Raw genomic sequence first — 21,323 nt, 5'->3', positions numbered from 1 at the left:
CAACTGCCCAGTGTTGCTTGTCCTTGAGGAATTAGAGGGTTACTTTAGCTACTTCAAGTATTCAGGATTCTTTTGTCTTTCTGCATTTGGCTGGAAGGTAGGGCACGATTCGACTTCTTTCTTATCTATAGGAAAGAAACAAATCTATATCCGTTTGATGGACGTACCTGTCCACAGAACAAATGGATCTAATCTTGCTAGTAAGAAGGGAGTGAATTGCTCACTTTCTTCCTAGAGACGCACAAGCCTCTTGCTTAGAAAAGCACTAACTAGAACACTTGTAAAAATAATTTGCTTAAAAGGGATTTGGAAAACTGGAAACAACTCAAGTTCCAAAGGTGCTCTTTTCTCATGTAAATAATTGAGCCAAATGTGAAGGCGGGGCTAAGATGTGAAGGAGGAGCTAAGATTTACATGTCCACAGGGCAGGAGCAACAGGAATCTGGAATTAGAACCATTGTTTAAATTTTTTTGGCTTGCAGGATCTTAGTCCCCCCACCAGGGATCAAACTCACGTCCCCATCCCCTGCACTGCATGGAGAATTCTTAGCCACTGGACCACCAGGGAAGTCCGCAGCAGGAATTAAAAGAAAGAGATTCTGAGATGTTAACGATGTGTTAACACATCTCAAAGGACAACGTAACCACTCAAAGAACAATCCACATCCAAGAAATGTACAAAACCCAGAAATCTAAATCACTTTTCAGGCATTCCATATTTCACAGTGCTGCCTCTACTTGGTCAAAGGTGCACTTGAAGCACACAGTTATGAGCTCTGCTCATGTAAATGGTTCCAAGCACAAACCTCTCTGTGGTCTTCTTTTTTTTAAGTTTGTAAACAGCAGAAAGCTCTGAACATCTAATTTTTGAAATTCTTCTAGCTTTTCTTTTCAACCTTTGGTATTTGTATGTATTGACGATCTCTAAACCATTGTACAAAAACACCTTGAAGTGTCAAGCTTTAAAAATGAGTCTTCTTTTCTCTTTCTCCTGTGCAGCTTGGATTATCTTGGCCTTGTCAAAATACATTCTCTAGTTAGAGGCTGGAAATATTCCCCTCCTGGCTCCAAAGTATTGATTTTCTTCAACACTCAGCTCTGTCAGTCAGCCGAAGGGGGTGAAAGGTGAAAGTTCACCCAGCCCTGCTCGGCTTTACCTTCCTATTAATGTCATGCCCTTTCCACATTTGATCAGTTTATGTGATCACCAATCACATAGGACTGTTGCTGCCCCTATTTTCCCTATAAGGAAACATTCAAGACATTGGCAGATATTCAAACGCTTCCTGGGATGGACGCCGGGCATTTGAATAGGGCCAGTGATGGTAGAGTCAACTCCTTTAATGCCTGCCTGTTTCTTAAAGAAAACTGTATTGTTACATGATGATTGACTCAAATTCTTATCTGAAAATCAGAAAAGAACTACAGTCACTACTTACATGTCTAACCCTCTGTGAGCAATGATGACCTATTTTGTTTCTCTTGCTTTTTCCTGAAAACCAATTATACCCTTTACCTCAGGGATTCAAATTCAACTCCAAACGGAATATTAAGTGAAATGGATTTAATGATCTCAGCCCAGCCCCCCACACCAGGGCAGCCAACCGATGTCATCAAATCTGACGAGATATAATTTGGTACAATTAACAGTTTATTTAGGAGCAATTTAGGGTGGAGATAAAGCAACACGTATGCAATTCCCTTGCCCAAGCCACAGAGGGTGCCGTGGAGTCTTGGTAGGAGAGTTTGGTTGTCACTTCCGCAGTCCTGGAGGACTCCTCCACGCTCTGGCCTCCTCTGTGGACATGTTCACCTTTCTGGAAGCTGGTTTTCCAGGGAAATGAATAACCAAACAGAAATAGAAGGCTTAATTTAGTACCAAAGGTGGGGGAGGGGGAGGATTTCAATGGAGAATGCTTAAAAAGAATGCACATTTTTAATGAGAAAAACAACCTTCGGTACAGTTCAGCTTTATTTTAACACACATATGTACACAGGGACAGTCAGCACATTTAGAATCTGTTAAGTGGCGTCATCAAGAGGCATCTCCAGAGGCAGACGTTTTACTTCACGTGCTGGACGCAGTGAGTTCAAGCATCACGTTTTCACACAGGTGTCACGATGCGGCATCGTGAGCTTGGACATTTCCAATGAAGCTACGCATATGTCTCTATGTTTACAAGGGCAGGTCCAAGTACAGCGCCAACAAAATCAAGAAGACACCAGAAGCGTACGCTGGGATGACAATATAAGCTGACCTCAGTGCTGAGACGTCTGTGCTGTGATGAAGTCTGCAGCTGTGGTTGCTCAGAGAGTCAGGGAGAGATGTGTGGGAACGAGAATGCAAATGCTAGTGAAGCAGTTAGAGGTGACTGTCTAACCGGCAGCCACCGTCCACCTCAGCGTCCTACGACCGCCAGGTTCTGCCCGCCAACAGTCACGGCCGTCTCTGCAGCCGGGGTGTGAGGCGGGCTGAGCCCCACTGCCCAGCTCCTCACAGCTTTCTTCCAAACCTCCATGGGGTGTGCGCTCTGTTCTTTGGGGGTGGCCTGCCCACAAGTCTCACACCTTCCTCCTGACGCAGTGAACATTTTGTTTTTTCAAAAAACAAAAAATCTCTAAAGTATATCTGTACTTCATCATTCCAAAGCAGCTTTGTAGTCTAGAATAAGTTAATCTTCATTTCAGTTCATAAGGTAAACATGGGCTGGGTATTTGCACTGAAGACTCGGGAAAGTCACTGGAAAAATGAGAGCCCCCCATGATCTCCTCGGGTTTTCCTGTCTCTATCGCACACAAGAGCGCACTCACAAACCACGCCTACGCTGTACAGTTCTTAGTTTCTTCCTGGGAAGCTACATGTATAATCTTTATAAATACAATGTCATGCATGTGGCATAAATTCACCTTTGAAGAACACCTAAAGTCTAAAACCAAGGTATGGGATGGGTTTGCCATCAATAGACATGACATACGTCTTATCGCTATGAAAGAGGTGTTCTAGGGGACTTGATTTCCTAACATGTTCTTTAGAAGTCTGTTTCAGTAAAACAATAGCTGTATTTGTTCCTGGACTGTGATCATACTTTTCTGAATATTATATGAACTCTGTCAACCTCGATTTTTTTTAATTAGATGCTCCTTTTATCACTTTGGTTCCTTTGTAAACTTCATATTTTTTTTCCTGAATTTAATAAATTGTTTTATATTTTTATATTTAATAAACCATTTTGCCTGATTAACCAATCAACAGCCAACCAGCCAAATTCCCAACTATATGCAGATCAAGGTTGTTAGGAGCAAGTCATCCAAATTTTATTTTATGGATTTTTTCCCCCATTACTATGAGCAAAGAACCAGCATAATCTGACAGAAGGAGAAGAAATTGCCCTAGTTACAGTTTCCTTAGAAGTGCGATGAACACCCTCACTGCAGTGCTTCTTCAGATAGGCTGAGAGCCCCCACAGGTGTACAGAGAGCCGGCCCTTCGTGTCCTCTGTCATTTTATACCAGGGACTTGAGTACACGTGGACTCCGGTATCCTCGGGGGTCCTAGAACTGACCCCCCGCAGATACTGAGGGTGGCTATATACTCCTGAATGCCTCTGCCATAGTTAATGATATTCTAGGACACTTGTTTAAAAGAAATGTTGTCTTGGTTTTCCTTTAACTGGTCAGTAGTGGTTTGAAGGCTGAATTGTAACTATTACATGATAGCTGACATATGGGAACTGCAGGTCTGTGAAGTCTCTGGAAGGAAGGGGTAAGCTCTTTCTTAGAAAGATCTGTAGCTATAGACACAAGAATCTTCTTTCCAGGTGTATGCTATGCTTTCAGACTCGATTCTTTATGACAAAAGTCCATTTCAGAGATTAGTTCTAGTGACTAGATGATTATATTAACTAGATCGTCAGTAGTGATGATTTTGATTTTTAACTACTAAATATAGCATCACTTGAGCAGGATATGAGCATTTTGGAAGGCTGGGTGTCCAGGAAACTATTCTCCAGGAAAATCTGTGTGTGTCTGTGTGTGTATTTTCTCATTAATCTCCAATTGGTTAGGTGTTAATAAAGAAGGTAGTGGCTAAACCCTAGGAAATTGGATTGAGTAATTTCCGAGCAATCTCCCAGAAAGGAAAAAAAAAAGAGAGAGAGATCATGTAAACACAGAATCCTTCTGGTAAACGACAGCATCTTTTAGGAAATCCAAAGGAAAATAGTATCAATGATTAGGACTGCCACACAACCATAAAACCCAGTGTCGGAATGACCAGGTCCCCACCGCGTTCGGAGGTGGGGTTCAGCGCTCGGAAACTGCTGATCTGGGCTGGCAGTGCAATCACAGTGGTTATTGATTTTCGGGCTTCCGGCGCACCGAGCAACAGGACCCAGCCGCCCCTCCCGGTGCGGGGTTGCGGGGGTGGGGCGGGGCGGGGAGAGACAGCCTGGGGACAGGGCGGCCGTCCTGTGGGGCCGCGGGCCGCCCCAGTCCGTGGGGGCGGGGGCGGGAGGACACAGACCCCGCTGCTCCTGATGACCCCGGCGCGGGGTGGGGGGCGGGCGCCGAGGGAGGGGGGACTCTGGGCTTGGAGACCTGGGAGCCGGAGCTCGCGGCCCGCAGCCCTAGACCATGAAGCGGTGCTCCTTGCCGTCGTGAGCCATGAGGATGACGTTGCGGTTGGACGTCCAGATGAGCCGGGCCAGCCGCAGGGCGTTGTGCGAGCCGGGGGAGGCGGGCTGCACCGGGGGCACCTGGTAGGTCTTGATGCAGCGCAGCTGGGGTGCCGAGTTCAGCATGCCGATGCTCCCCAACAGGGACGTGTTCATCTGGGGGGACACAGGGACGGGGGGCACGCAAGTCACCGAAGGAGCCGCTGCCCCTTCCCCGCGCGCGAGACAGGCCCCAGGGACACAGCCCTGTGGTCCCCTTCTCCTCCGTCACTGGATTCAGGGTCATGTAAGGGTTGATTCTCAACCTCTGAAGGGCTCCTTCCAGTGTGATTTGAAATTGTTCTGATGCTGTTACAGAAAATGCATAAATCCAGAGAAATTTTACCTGCTGGGTAGAACTGGACAGCAGGAAAGCCATCCATCTTTTTTTTTCTTCCTCTCTCTTTTTTAATGGCACTACCTGCTGTGTCTGGGTTGTCCCCATTTTTTATTTACTTTTTTGGCTGCGCAGCATGTATGATCTTAGTTCCCCCACCAGGGATGGAACCCGAACCGCTTGCACTGGAAGTGCCGAGTCTTAACCATTGGACCTCCAGGGAAGATTTCCCCCTTCCCCCCAACCATTTTTATGAAGGGAGCTAAGCGATATATTTTAATAAAATGGTTCAATCAGACAGTACTTGGAAACTGCGGGTATTTCAAATGGCAGGCTTTTCCGGCTCTTTAGTAACAGTGCTCCCTGCACCCTCTGCAGAATGAGCCCTGAAGACCAGTCTGGGGCCTTGGTTGGAGAAAATGAAGTGAAGTGAAGTAGCAGACAGAGTGACAGGTGAACCAGATGGAAACTGAAAACTCAGCGCCTTTCCCAGCTCCACTGACCACACCTTCCCTCCTCACCTGCTTTAAACACATTCAGTTTCTGGAAAGCTCTAGTTTATTTTGAAGGAAAAAGCAAGAATCAACCACTTCTCAACACTGCATGTGGGGCCCACTGCTCTGCTGCTAAAAAGAGCACACTCTAATACCTTATTTGCAGGGTGTGCTCCATCAGGTGGTGATTTCTGCCTTTTCTGGGTGGCTTTTCTGGCTCTGACTGGAATTTGAGGTTCTCTTCATCCATTCATGTAAATGGAAAATAATGTGGAGATTGAGGCTCATGAACAACTGTGCCTTCAGGTCAAAGTACTGAATGCTGAATGGCAGTTATCTAAGTGAACTGTCATCTGAGCGACTGAGTCTGATGAAACCTTTAGCTTCTAAGTATTACTTAACACTTTTTCGGTATTCATCTTTGGTGCTACTGACCCACGAGTCCCGTGGCAGGCACACGGACGGCCAGGTCAGGAACGTGGTCTTGGAAATGACGTGGTTTTCGCCCTGATCTGTGTGCCCACTTCTCTCCAGCAGCACCTCCACCTGCATGGACGTGACACTCGGATTTGTGGGGGGCATGCAGACGATGCTCCCGTGTCCAGAGGGCTGACGCGGGAAACTGGGCAGCCCCTAGGACACTGAGGTGGTTACTGCCCTGTGTCTGGATCACTGCAAACAGAAGCCATTCCTTTCCCTGGCCCTTCTCAGCAGCAGGATGGTGTCAGGGGGTGTAAATCACACCATCTCTGGCAGGACGCGTGCAGGCTCTGCTGACATTTTCACAATTTAAATCATCTTGAGTAATAACCCTTTTAAGATGACTAATGTTACTGATTTTCCAGCATTAATAATAGTGCCGAACACAACACAGAGGTGAAAAAAAATCACTAGTGTACGAGGTCACATTTTAAAACCAAATGTATGATTATCATTAACTCTTTCTGTTAAGGGACGGTTAACATTTCAAGCCAGGCGGTGCCTTCCGGCCTCTTCTTAGGGGCTCTTTCCTGTGTTCTCTCCCTTTCCTAGAAACTCCATAAAAGATAAAATCCAGGCCTTATTGTTTTCTGGAGATCCCCAAATAGTTTAAATACAAATAATGATGGTGAGCTTGATTTGCTAGTTCTCACAGGTACAAAGAGTAACAGACCATCATCATTTACTTCTCTTACAGAACAGATCCAAACGATCCCGCAAACCGCTGGTTAAAATGAACTGGCATCAACAGGCATACAGTGCTTTAAAAAAAAATCTAATTTCTCAGTTGATAAATAACTACAAAGTATTTTTCATTCTTTATGGATTTTCTATGAAAATATGTAGGAGGCTTGATTTCTGCTGGTGGCTCAAAATGCTAGGGGCGTCCAATAGGCTCAGACACAGCCTTATTTTTTAATTCCTTCCTTCAGCTCTAGCCATGGACAAGAAATAGGTTGAAGGCGAAAGGGGATAGGAAGAGAATATCTTACCGGAATGCGATAGATGGAAAGATCCCCCCCCCCCAAAATCCCATGATTATATCTGGGTTCTCCTTAAAAGTTGAGCCATCCTTCAAATGACTGATGGATGCCTTTGGTAGGGTTGAACAGCCTTCCTGCCTCAGAACAGGGCTACGTGAAATTCTGCAGAGTATATAACGATGATGGTAGAAAACAGTTGGAAAGATAAATATTCTCATGTTAACTATAATTTGGTGTTCTTCAGTCCATCCTTTTCCTACGATCTCTTTAAATAAGAGAGGAACCCAAAGTAGTGAGGGTGGGTATTAATTTTTCCAAAAAGTTCCATAAAAGAACCATCACCAAAACAACTAGTCATTCTGTAATTCAATACCAATATTTTCTTGACCAGAGACTGGCTACAAATTATGCTAAAGTAAAGGCAATCTGAGTCTTGAATGAATGAAAACTCCATGGAATTATATTTGGTCACCTTAGCTTTTTTCTTTACTTCCAAGAAAATAAATCCTCATCATGAACAATTCAAATCATAAAGAGAAGTATAAAAAAGAAAGCAAAGATCTCCTGAAATACCACTTTCTAGAGATAATCATTAACATTTTGGTAAACCTCTTTCTAGATCTCCACGTCTACGTCCACAGAAGGAGAAGTAGGTCTGAGGAATTTTACATAAACCAGCTCATATTAAAGGCAGTTGGAGGGATTTCCCTGGTGGTCCAGTGGTTAACAGTCCATGCTTCCAATGTAGGGGTGAGGGTTTGATCCTTGGTTGGGGAACTAGGATCCCATATACTGTGCAGCCAAAATTTTTTAAAAATAATAATAAATAAAAGGCAGTTGGACAACCTGCTTGTTTCATTCAACAAAATATTGAGGGCAATCTTTTTATGTTAACAACTATAGATTTACATCATCCTTTTAAAATGGCTGTATAGTAGTCTGGAATGGATGTAGGATGGAATAAATGAAGAACAAATGAAAGAACTACACATCTTATTTATCATTAGCATTTCTGGAAAAGGATACTTACTTGTTGGAGGGTGGAGGTAAAATTTAGGTGAGAGATTTATGGTTGTATTTCATTACAAAGCTCTCCTGGCTCAAATACCAATGGATACACTGAAATGCAATATTCAAATAGTAGGAATATGTTGTTGGAGAATCAAAGGGTTTGAAAGATTGCCAAATTATATCATTCAGCAGCTGAGTATGTAAAGTAACTAAACAGCAACAGTGGCATTTCCTTTCCCTTTAAAAATAATGCTTCACAAAACCAGTTCTGAGAAGACTGTTTTCTGAACACATAGACGCACAAGCAGATGTAATTCATCAAAACAGGAAGTGTTTTAATGCTACTCTCTCAGTGTAAGTAATGCTGCATCCAAACCTCTTCCTAAGTCTCACTTGAGCAATTACCCAGCCAGTATTTCTCATTAACACTCATTTCTCAGCAAAGATTTTAATAGCTGATGGCTTTTGTAAGTCTCTGTATTAATAAGGCTTCATTAAGTTTTCAAAATATATTGCAGTACATTTACTGGAATAATATAAAAGTATTATCATATATCACTAAACAATATGCATCTAAATAAATCAGCCAAGCCCATTTGGGTAGAGCGGTGGTGGATCCAACAATGCTTTTTGGACTCTCTTTAATTCAAATAAAGACCCTGCTATACTCCTGGAAGAGGTTTTATTGTATTTTTGTGAGAAAGGTGAAATGACGCTTCTGTGTCTTCTCCTAAGTTTTAAGACTAAGCTGGGTATAATTTAAGTAGGGAAGACATGGGCTGCGTATTAAATTCTGACATTGGAATTGGAAGCAAGAAAGATGGGGTGTTGCTTGAGTTGCCTGGGTGCTCTGTCTGCTGAACACCCACCCTGCCAGTAACACAGGGTGGGCCCTGGAGAAGACGTCCGGCCAAAGGCAAGGAGCCGGGCGCCCTGCGGGCAGAGCCGCATAGACAGGTATCCGGGGTGGAGTGCCCCTGGCGAAGTCCAGGGGCAATAGCACGAGCTGAACTGGATGGAGCAAAGAGGTTATTTCAAGAATATAGCATCTACGGAATGACCCTGATCTCCAGTGTGAAGTACATGCTGACCGTAATTCCATCCATGAGCTAGGCAGCAACTCTGATAAAAACAGAAAAATATTCAAGGAAGGCATGAATATATCCAGACAGAACCCTCAAGATCTAGATAAGGGGGAAAAGGTTTACCATTAGACATTCAGGAAAATACTGGGGAAAGTTTCCCATCTGGTGAATTTAGGAGGAACTGGGCTTCCAGGCAGCACTAGCCATCAAGAACCTGCCTGCCAATGCAAGAGAGGCAGGTTCGATCCCTGGGTCAGGAAGATTCCTTGGAGAAGGGCATGGCAACCCATTCTAGTATTCTTGCCTGGAAAATTCCATGGACAGAGGAGCCTAAGGAGCTAGTCCATGGGTTGTAAGGAGCTGGACACAAGTGAAGCAACAGCATGTATGCTTGTATATAAGGAGCTATGTTTTCTTAGCAGGAAGAAAAACTGAACAACAAAATGGAGATGTTTTTGTTTGTTCCCAAGAAGAACGCACAGAGCAAACACAAAGCTCTGAGAAAGCAGGGACCCGCGGCTTCTTGGTTCCAGATCCCCAAGGCTTAGCCGGGCACCCAGGGCTTCCACACCGGCTATGCGCCGGATGAAGGGAGTTTCACCAGAATGTGCCTCTGGAATTTCAAGAGAACGGGAAACAAGGGGAAATGTGTATCAAGGGCATCAAAGAAACCAGTGTTAGCAGAAAGGGACAATTGGCAGGGACACTGTCTGAAGAACCACTGTTGCAAGAGCTCAGTTCACGGACTCGCTGTGGGATTTCACTAAAATAAGTATGAGTCCTGCAGGTACCCAGTGCGAAAAACGAAGACTGGGTGACATCTCTGAGGAAACAAGTTTAATAGGAGCCAATTAATATGCTGAAGATATATTCTGGAGGAAAGGATAATGAGAAAATAAACTGGAAAACTAAATTAGACGAAGAGTAGGAAAAGTCTGGGACAGATTTGGTAGTTGTCATGCTTTAATGGCATGTTGTTAATTAAGCAATTTATTGTATCTGTTTTACATTTTATTAGCTATTGATTTTTTAAAAACCATCGTCAAGTTGTGAAGTCTTGTTTAAACTTTTATTTGTTTAATTTTTTTTTTTTTTAGCCTTTAAAGTGATACATTGCATCTCATAAAACATACTTGCATCCTAGGATAGGCAACAAAATTTTAAGTTAACTTGGGGGCAGGGTTGGTAATGTTTAATTTGTTTGTAATTATCAGGAGTAAGGTACTTAAAAAGAAGATGGGATGGAGATTAATCACTGAGGATGAAACAAATTCTATTATAAAGCTCAGTTATTTGAATGAATTAATATTCATTTTAATCATCATTGAACAGAGGTATCCTTGTGTACTGCCAGTCAATGGTACTCAGAGCTTTGAAAATGTTTTAACAGCTTGGGGATGAAGAGCATCATGTGCGAAATTCAGAACACAAATGAAAATGGGATAACACAAACGGGAGCATGAAGTTAACACGAGGCCTTTCCCCCCAAACCCTGTGCCCTGCTGTCTGAATGCCTTGTGTAAATTAGCGGCCTGAGCAGAGGTCCCCACCGCTCTGCCCCGAATCCTGCCAGGCCAGTCACTGACCTTTAAAGGCACCTCCTTCTCCCCGAACAACCACCCCTCCGTGCCTGAAGACCTGGCCCTTCCTCCGCATCGCCATGTCTCAGCTCAGGTGGTACTGCCTCTGTGAAGCCAGCCCGCAACCTCGCTCCCAGGCTCCCCCAGGACTGTAGCTGCGTATTTACTGTGTCTCCCTCAGACTGAAAGCTCTGTCAGGGCAGACCCCACCTCCTTCTGGGCTGCTGTGTGCTCAGCAGACCCTGTGTGCCGGCAGCTGGCCCATCATCAGCAAACAATAAACACTCGATATTTGTTGAAGGAAGGGAGGGTGGTCACGAGGAGGCCTTGGTGGGCAGGTCAGCAGGGAGCCTCCCCCAGCAAAAGCGGACCATGCAACAGATGTCAAGACCCTGTAGCATCTACGCTTACCTGCCAGAAAGAAATGTGGCTGTCCGTGTTCGAGTAGGTGGCAAGATAGCGTCCATCTGGGGCAAAGGCCACTGCAGTGATTGGTCCCTTGTGTCCATGGATTGTCTGAAATAAAAGTACGAGCCGCTCACTGTACGCACTGCAGAGAACTATTGCTCCTAAACATGCAAATACATTCCAAGTTGAACAAGTTACGTCATGGATACTAGAGACAGTTACGTTCTTTATTTACAAACTTGTTGTTCACTTGCTAAGTCATGTCCGGCTCTCGGCGACCCCATGAAGGGCAGCACGCTATGCTTCCCTGTCCTTCACCATCTCCCTGAGTTTGCTCATGTCCACTCATGTCCAACTCATGTCCACTGAGTCAAACTTAGCTTAGAAAAAGAGGAAAAGCAACTGAAGTTCTCTCACTGATTCATCCAGGGGCTTTGACCTTGTTCTGGGGAGTCCACCCACTTCCTACTTGGGAGGATATAGCATGAGTTCAAAGGAAGAGCAGATATTAATGGGCAAACCAATGTGTTCATCTGTTTATGTCTATTTGAGGGAAGAATTTTACAATTAATTAGGAAAGTTAAAAAAATTAAAAAAACTGATCACCAAATCTATCCAGGAATTTCATCTGTAAAGAAAAACAATCAAAGCTCTATCACATAACATCTCTGCTCTGGAAAGAGTCAAAAACAATCATTTCAACCCTTTAATAATTATACATTTTTCATGTTATATGCTTCATTTCCCACCAATAACACTATGTTTAAATGCATATGGCTGCAATTAGTACACACGCATGCACGCATGTGTTGGAGGTTTGAACACACATATAAATCAAATGCCATTAAAAACAGGTTAACAGGGATCATTTTGAGCCTCTGCCAAATAGCTATCATTGATTTAACCACGAATTAAAAAAAAAGGATGTGGTATTTTAGACTCGGTCTCTGAGTAAAGGTCTTTACTAATAAAAAATTACACTCATGTCTAATGATATTAATAGTTACCGAAAATACTGGGATACTAAACAAATTAGCATAACATTGTACTAATGTATCTGTACAAACTATTAAAGGTCGTATCTCCACTACGTGAACCAATATCCAGTCTGGTTACAACTGGAGGTTGACTGCCTCTCTTGGTCTAGAAAGGATGGGGAAATATGTTCCCTTACACTAAGGCAAACCAGGAAGGCTTGCTTCCACCTGCGTCTCGGGTCTCGGTCAGCGCCGCCCTCCCACCCTGCCGTCCACACCCAGACTGTAAGTTTCAGTAGGACCCTCCTCACAGTTCACATCTGAGTGATTACAACGAGGAAGGGAGAAAGGGGAAGGGGCCGCGGGGACAAGCGTGTCCCTCTGTGCTTTCAGCTTTTGCTCTTTCCTGTCATTAGACAAGGAGCTGTGGGGATCCAAAACAGTGCCTGTTTTCCACACTCAGGAAAAAAACGTTACACTGGGCTTTGGGCTGGCAGAGGACACTCTCTGGGTCAGACTGCCTGCCCTGTGTTTGGGCCACTGCTCACCGTGGGCCCTGGGGCGAGTTATCTATGTTCCCTAACCTAGAACGTACCCATGCCAACAAAGCAGAGACAATGAAGACGATGACGGTGGTGGTGATAATGGTACTGACGATTCCTGCCTCCGAGAGCCTTGTGAAGATTAAACGAGTGTGCACACGCACAGCCCTCTGCGCGACGCATGGCACATAATAATCCAACGAACACTCTCAATACTTGTGCTGGTCCTCTTCTAAAGATGACCAGGTGTATACACTTGAAAGTTGCTAGGACAGTAGATCTTAAGTGTTCCCACCACAAAAAAAAAAAGAAATGGTGGTTACGTGACGGGAGGGAGGTGTTAGATAACACCAGGGGGGTAACCATATTGCAATATAGAAGTGTATCAAATCATCATGTTGTACACCTTAACCTCACACGTTACATGTCAGTTATATCTCAGTAATGCCAAAAAGAGACTAGACAAATGTAAGCAATCCCATAAATCAATTACTCAAGTACTCCATTTAATGAAAAAATTAAATCATACATGAAACAAGATTATAGATATACTGGGTTTGGCCTGTAAAATGGTTGTAAAATGTGTTTTCTGAGCCTATACTCTAATTCATCAAACATCGTTTAAAATCAAGATTTCCAGCCTCTCCTGAAACAGCCCGGATTGCCTCCACCCTGGCCACCCTGGGCCCGTGTTTGCCCCCGACACCATGGGCCAGGCTGAGCTGAGGGGGCCTGTGGCCTTGTTGGCATTTGCTCTCAAGTCACCAGTCCCCGCCCTGACTCACGCGGGTCTGTGTACACACCACCCACTGCCCGGCCCCCTCACTTCCTGTCTGGTCCCTCATGGCATGCAATGCCACCTCCCTATTAAAAATACTTGATTCAACATAGCTTCTTCAATACTCTGGGGTCCTGGAATGCATCTCAAGTGTGAGCACGCTGAGAGTTCAGATAAAAGCTTGCCCTGCTTGCAAATCCCCCCCATCCCCAAAAGCCCAACTCCGTACGGGTGGATTCACCCCTCCTCCTGGAGTCTGGGCCCCTAAATCTCAACACAGGATGATAAGCCTGCCTCGTTCCGATGAGCATCCTTCCTTAACCAGCAACCAGAATGTGCTTCAGACGGTAGCAGAGTGCAACAGTGCGCGGGGTGTAAACCAGCACTTCCCAAAGGGTGCACCAGCCCGACGGCCTCCTTCACGTGCCTCTCTGTGAGGCTGGCTAAGACGGCTCTGCAGAAAGCCAGACACACAGGCGCCTCGTGTTTCATATCTTCATGTGTGTGTTGAGTTGCTCAGTCATGTCTGACTCTCTGACCCTTTGGACTGTAGGCCGCCAGGCTCCTCTGTCCATGGGATTCTCCAGGCAAGAACACTGGAGTGGGCTGCCATTGCCTTCTCCAGGGGATCTTCCCGACCCAGGGATCGAACCTGTGTCTCCTGCACTGCAGGCGGAGTCTTTACCACTGAGCCCTCTGGGGAAGACCAATATTATATCTTCATCCTTTATAGTATTGAAAATATCCACTTGAATACTTCTATGTCAGTTCAAGACACTCTTCATTATGTTATCTAGTGTCTCTAACAGAAGATCCTATGAATTAAGTTCATCTTGGAATTGTCTGCTAGGAAAATATTTATCTTTTCAGGTAAATTTTGTTGCTTTCTCTTATCATGCAACGATAAGTACATAATCTCACACATACCTGCTTTCCTGCCAGGAAACTCAGAACTAAATTTATGCTCATTCTAGCCGTCTAGTAATAAATACTTCCCTCCTCATTTCACTAATCACAATCCTGTTTTCCTTTATTGTTGTTGTCAAGGTTAGGTGCTAAGCTTAATGCGTTAGTTTCTTTAAAGTCTGTTTTGAACAAACGAGGACTACATTTTAGATCAGAGCACATCAACATATAGATACACACCCCCACCCTGACCCTGCTAGGTGCCCCACAGGCCCACACGCACACACACACACCCTGATCCTGCTAGGTGCTCCACAGGCGCGCACGCACACACACGCACACACACACGCATGCACACACACACACACCCCGATCCTGCTAGGTGCCCCACAGGCGCACACGCACACACGCATGCACACACACACACACCCTGATCCTGCTAGGTGCCCCACAGGCTGTCTTTCAAAGCAACATAGAGCAAAACCACTGGGTACTGATGGCAGCATTGGCTGACGGACAGACCTGCAGTCATATAAGAAAGCAAGTACCGCTCATGGTAGCTCGGGGAAGCTCGCTGTTTTCAAATGGTCAGTACATCTGGTGAGTTCACTACAGTCTCAGCCTGAGAGGTCTCCAGCCCCCAGTGCAACAGAAATGCTGCCACTGTCTCTTGTTGGGGGTCTCTGAACGTCTTCCGGACCAGTGCAGGCGCCCCCTGAGCTGACTGTAGCTTCTGATGTCTTTTGCTGCGGGTCTCTGAACTTCTCCCAGACTGGTGCGGGTGCTGACTTGAATCTCCACTCTGGCGTGACGCAGCTGTGTGCAGATGGCAGTGAACGCAAAAGCGCTTTGTGATTCCGCACACTCAAGGGTTTGGGATCGTAAATGCTCAACTAGAAAGAACCTTTTCCCTGAACAGGTTTCCAAACAAAAGGAGGTCGGGTCTGCTTTTTAGATGTGGGTGACTATCATAGCCCTTGTGATAGGTTTTGTCAGAGAAGTTGCTGTCTTAAAAAGACAGAAATGGAATATAAAGAAATTAATCTAATTCAAAAAGTGCTATGAACAATAAAAGAAATCAAGCAATTATCCCTAGCAGGAGACAAGAATGTTGAATTGTTGAACACTCTCCCCCACTTTTGCTTATAAAGAAAAGGAACTGAGAAGCAGGATTCATACAGAACAACGCTTCCATGTGCCCGATGGTTTTGAACAGGCACGTTCAGTCTGCTCCGCAAAGGAGTATAATTAACCCTGTCACACAGGGCAGGAGAGACACGGATTTCCAAAATGATTTGGTCAGCATCGATATAAACTAGTACAGCCTAGAATGTTCCTCAACTGCTGTCTCTTCCTGGACTTCTTGCTATTCAGCTTCCGAATGACATACTGGAGAACTGAAACCAAAACATAGGACTCAACTGCACCCACTTCACAGACTGAACAAGATCAAAGAGAACATCTTGTATTAATTTCCAGGTCTTGTCACTTTTTTTAAAGGGAGGGAAAAAGCCCAGGCAAACAAAATTTCCTCCTTTTAACATAAATTCTAAAGAAAGGATGTTCGAGAGTAGGTACGATTTTGCTACCATGAACACCATCACAAGGGAAAGATGCTGACTGACCCGTGTATTTTATATAACACTTATTAAAGTAAAAAAAAAAAAGAAGAAAGAAAGGACTTTGAACTCCGCAGCCCCAGGTTCTGCCAGGCCCGAGGGGGCAGATGGCCGTGCTGCTCACAGGCCTTCTCGGGGCGCGCAGGGCTGGCTCTGGAGGAGCCGGGGCAGCTGGGGTTTGAGGGGTGACTACGAGGCCTGCTGCAGTCCCCAGGGGGGGACACACAGTTGTGTGTCCCCAGGGGGCTGCACGTGGTCTCTGAAATTCCTACAAATACAACTATGCCTTTGGTTGAGGCATTTCCCTGCCCTGTGCCCCGGCAGAGAGCAAACAGGACCAACTTGCTCTCATGAGGTATCGGCACAAGCGCGGCAGAGGCCTTGAGCTCAGGCTGAGAATGGATGACGTGTCCCACTGTGTACAGAGGCCGGAAACAGCTGGAGACAGGCCAGAAATGCAGGGAAGGGAGCGGTGAGGAAGGAGGATAAGCTCCGAAAAGGAGAGGTAACAGCAAAGACCTACAAATGCACACATTTTCCCAGTGTGTGTGCTTAGTCGCTGGTTCGTGTCCGTCTCTTTGGGACCCCATGGACTGCAGCCCACCAGGCTCCTCTGTCCGTGGGACTCTCCAGGCCAGAATACTGGAGTGTGTTGCCATGCCTTCCTCCAGGGGATCTTCCTGACCCAGGGGATCAAACCCCGGTCTCCCGCATTGCAGGCGGAGGGAAAGCGCTGCTGGTCCCTTAGTGATAACAAACGACAGGCACTTCCCTGGGGGGTCCCGGTGGTGAAGAGGCCACACATCCACCAGAGGAGGCACGGGTTCCATCCCTGGTTGGGGAACTAAGATCCCCGCATGCTGCAAAGCTTGGCCAAAATATAAAAACAAATAAACATAGAACCACCAAAAACCAAGCAAGGCTAAGTGAGGCTCAGGGCACGCTTGTGCCTGAGGCACCAACCAGACACTTGGCATCTCTTCCCGGCCGCAGGCACAGTCAGGAAAGGGTGGTGAGGAAGCTGGAGCAGGGGTCCCCTGCACGCCTTCCTGACACCCCAGCAGGGGCTGCTGACTCCAGGACTGATCGGCAGGGAGAGACAGGGTCCGGGGACACAGAGACATCGCGCTGACGGACAGCTTTGTTTGCAGGTCAGGGAAAGGCTCGTCAAAAAAAGGGCCATTTCCAAAGAGTTGAAAAGTTAAGAATTAATTATGTTCAAGAAATAAAACTCCCTCTTCCTTCTCTCCGATGCAACTGATTTGTGAAAACTGAGTTAGGTACTGAACGTTCATCTGCTCAGGGAAACACATGATTTAGGCAGATGATAATATATTTTTAGAAAGTCTCATCTACAGCCAATTAGAAGGTTGGAGTAAAATTTAACTTCCACTTTAGGCTCCACTGAGCCTTCTGCCGCCTTTTTGTGGGTGGGATCTTATGGCCCAAAGCCGTGGCCAACGACGCTGAGAGGCCACCCGTTCTTTTCTGCACGTGAACAGGGCTGCCTTAAAGCAGGTCGGATGAAAATTCATTCTGTTTTCAAATCTTCTCTCTCAAGAAGATTCCAAACCCTCCCCTGAGGGCCCTTTTCTGTGTTTAATGGTATGTGCTGTCAGGAAAGTTTTCCTTTTTGCAAATCTAAATCGAGAAGGCTGTAGTCTGAGCCTGACTCCTCAGCTCCGGCCTCAGGAGAGATGAAGAACAGCTGTCACCAAGCCTCTGCTCGTTTTTTGTTTTTCTTGGCAGCAAGGTATGTGAGATCTTAGCTCCCCGACCAGGGATCAAACCTGCACCCGCTGCAGTGGAAGCCTGGAGTCTTAACCACTGGACCATCAGGGGAGTCCCTGACCATCAGTCTTAGAATGGTAACTTGTCATCAACCTGAATGCCGTTACTACAACTTGCTCCTTTGCTCCTTATTTATTTTTTATTTTTAGGATTAAAAAAAATTTAGTGACTATGATATAACCTTTGCCTTTCAGAGCTCATCTTCCAACTCTTCAAATAATTTTCTCCAAGCTTTCAAATCGTGACCTCGTAGAGCTGGATGGTATTGTAAAGGTCAACCACGTCCTCAAAGTGCGGGGCTACAAAACCGGACTGATGCCGGAACCAGGCAACTGGCTGTCATCAGAGTTGCTCATCACAACATGTGGGAGGCCAGGACTATGCTTAATTTTATCACAAAACTGCAACTGGCTCCAGAAGCTGGTAAAGTTGTTGGCACGCAGATGCCTGATGCCCACAGCCCTCACACGTGTGGGGAGAGGCAGTGTCCCCAAGCCTGTGGCAACCGTGGTAGACGAAGGAAAATGAGGGGTCTGGCTTGCTCTCACTGGGGACACAAAATACAGAAACCAGAAGAACTGACCAGAATGAAAGTGGATGGGAAACGCACTCTGAACGCACGCTAGCACTGAACACAGCCCAGCGCCTCTTGTTGGCTGTCCTCTCTGCTGCAGCCTAAGTGTATTCACCTAGATGCTGCCCTTCGGTGGTTCTACAGTGATTTTGAACAGAGATTTGAGGGTTGAAAATGGGTTGTTTATCTCTGTAATTTCTTTTCTTGATGGAGGGTTGAGCCGACGCTTTTTTTTTTTTTTTTCACATTATGCCAACTCTATATTAAGAGAGTCAAGCCACTGTGGCATTTTTCAATCCAACGGGTACCGGAATGATTCAATGAATTATTTTCTGTCGCTATCTAATTGAAAAGAATATACATTCAGGGCAAAAGACAAGCAGATTTGGTATCATTTTAACATCTTAATGGAAAAGAGATCTAAGGAGAAATATAATAAAAGTCTGCTATCTTAGTTTTCTTATAAGATGAAATGCCTCAAGTAAACAGATTCTGTTCCCTAAAAATAGCTGCAGCATTTACTGTACATTTTCAGTTACTGAAAGCTACTTCAACGTCACTTGGGGATAAACTGACGGACATTGGCAAATTAAAGGCGCTTTTGATATCTACACATTGGTATTCCTAAAGACATGGGCAACAGTTTTTGAAACTTCTTTGTGGATGATTATAACCAACATGTATGTGCATAACACTTTTCCAGGAATAGTAAGACTCAATAAATGCTCAAGATTGCTTCACTACTGTAATTTAGGCATTAGTAAGAATTTCAGAATTTTAGGATATTGAGGCTGATGTTTTCACTCATATCAACTGCTATCAAAATTAAACTTAAAAAGGCAGATCTACAAATGAACAAATAAAGTGATCACTAAAGTAAACAGTTGTTTTCGGATCTTAAAATATTGTAGCCATCATAACAGCAATCTCTATGAAAAAAATATGTACTGGTTTTCGGGGGTTATTCCCATCTATTCAACTGAGGAACTTTTTCAGATCCAAATAAATTTTCTGTAAGCCTCATCGTTTATGTCTAACTCTTTCTTCCTCTTTTTTTTTTTTTGCTACAGATAATTAGGAGTTGACCACATGTGCACCTGCACACAAACATACATCCCTCTTCTGGTTTAATAGAGCAAATATTTTCAGGATAAAGTAATTTAAAAACACCAACTTAGATTATAATAATTGATATGTCCTTTTTTTATGTGCTAAAATGATCAATTTAATAGAAATATCCTTTGAAAATTATGTTTGCCAAAAATCCCAAACATCACAAACTTGCAATTATCTTGTAACACGATCACCACCATTTCTTGGCTAATAAAATGACGGTAGTATGTTTGGACTGTGTGTGTGAGACTCTCAAGCTCAATAACAACAACAGAATAAAGAAAAGGTACAGACATAATTCCAATCATAACACTTTTTCTTATATGTTAACATTTTAAATAGTCACATTGAAAGATTATTTATGGATCCTCAAACACTGAGTGCCTATATGATTTAGATAAATGTGCTTCAGGTTCTAATAAAAGGGACAGTGGATGAATTAATTTTATCAACTATTCACATTGCTGGTTTGAAATAATTATAAGACATTTATTAAAGTATAATTTTCTGTAGCTTTTATTTTTTTTTTGACTTTTTTTTTTTTTAATTTTTTTATTAGTTGGAGGCTAATTACTTCACAACATTTCAGTGGGTTTTGTCATACATTGATATGAATCAGCCATAGAGTTACACGTATTCCCCATCCCGATCCCCCCTCCCACCTCCCTCTCCACCCAATTCCTCTGGGTCTTCCCAGTGTACCAGGCCCGAGCACTTGTCTCATGCATCCCACCTGGGCTGGTGATCTGTTTCACCATAGATAGTATACATGCTGTTCTTTTGAAACATCCCACCCTCACCTTCTCCCACAGAGTTCAAAAGTCTGTTCTGTATTTCTGTGTCTCTTTTTCTGTTTTGCATATAGGGTTATCGTTACCATCTTTCTAAATTCCATATATATGTGTTAGTATGCTGTAATGTTCTTTATCTTTCTGGCTTACTTCACTCTGTATAAGGGGCTCCAGTTTCATCCATCTCATTAGGACTGGTTCAAATGAATTCTTTTTGACGGCTGAGTAATATTCCATGGTGTATATGTACCACAGCTTCCTTATCCATTCATCTGCTGATGGGCATCTAGGTTGCTTCCATGTCCTGGCTATTATAAACAGTGCTGCGATGAACATTGGGGTGCATGTGTCTCTTTCAGATCTGGTTTCCTCAGTGTGTATGCCCAGAAGTGGTATTGCTGGGTCATATGGCAGTTCTATTTCCAGTTTTTTAAGGAATCTCCACACTGTTTTCCATAGTGGCTGTACTAGTTTGCATTCCCACCAACAGTGTAAGAGGGTTCCCTTTTCTCCACACCCTCTCCAGCATTTATTGCTTGTAGACTTTTGGATAGCAGCCATCCTGACTGGTGTGTAATGGTACCTCATTGTGGTTTTGATTTGCATTTCTCTAACAATGAGTGATGTTGAGCACCTTTTCATGTGTTTGTTAGCCATCTGTATGTCTTCTTTGGAGAAATGTCTGTTTAGTTCTCTGGCCCATTTTTTGATTGGGTCATTTATTTTTCTGGAATTGAGCTGCAGGAGTTGCTTGTATATTTTTGAGATTAATCCTTTGTCTGTGGCTTCATTTGCTATTATTTTCTCCCAATCTGATGGCTGTCTTTTCACCTTACTTATAGTTTCCTTTGTAGTGCAAAAGCTTTTAAGTTTCATTAGATCCCATTTGTTTAGTTTTGCTTTTATTTCCAATATTCTGGGAGGTGGGTCATAGAGGATCTTGCTGTGATTTATGTCGGAGAGTGTTTTGCCTATGTTCTCCTCTAGGAGTTTTATAGTTTCTGGTCTTACATTTAGATCTTTAATCCATTTTGAGTTTATTTTTGTGTATGGTGTTAGAAAGTGTTCTAGTTTCATTCTTTTACAAGTGGTTGACCAGTTTTCCCAGCACCACTTGTTAAAGAGGTTGTCTTTTTTCCATT

At 44.3% G+C, this 21,323-nt stretch overlaps 1 protein-coding gene across 2 annotated transcripts in view; it reads right to left on the bottom strand.

Annotated features, from left to right (window-relative positions):
• Positions 1–1,633: 1,633 nt before the first annotated feature.
• The window catches only part of WDR7 (WD repeat domain 7), a 340,950-nt gene continuing 321,260 nt past the window's right edge, over positions 1,634–21,323 (bottom strand). For both annotated transcript variants that reach the window (XM_043889509.1, XM_043889510.1), the window contains 2 exons: positions 11,094–11,198; positions 1,634–4,829 (listed from right to left, as the gene is read on the bottom strand). In XM_043889509.1, the coding sequence (XP_043745444.1) occupies positions 4,626–4,829; positions 11,094–11,198 (309 nt within the window). In that variant the 3' untranslated portion in view covers positions 1,634–4,625. The remainder of the gene's footprint in view (positions 4,830–11,093; positions 11,199–21,323) is intronic.

This window comes from Cervus elaphus, chromosome 27 (genome assembly GCF_910594005.1).
Source record: "Cervus elaphus chromosome 27, mCerEla1.1, whole genome shotgun sequence".
NCBI lineage: Eukaryota > Metazoa > Chordata > Mammalia > Artiodactyla > Cervidae > Cervus > Cervus elaphus.
Note: the sequence above shows the minus strand (reverse complement) of the source record. Positions and strands in the feature narration are given on the sequence as shown.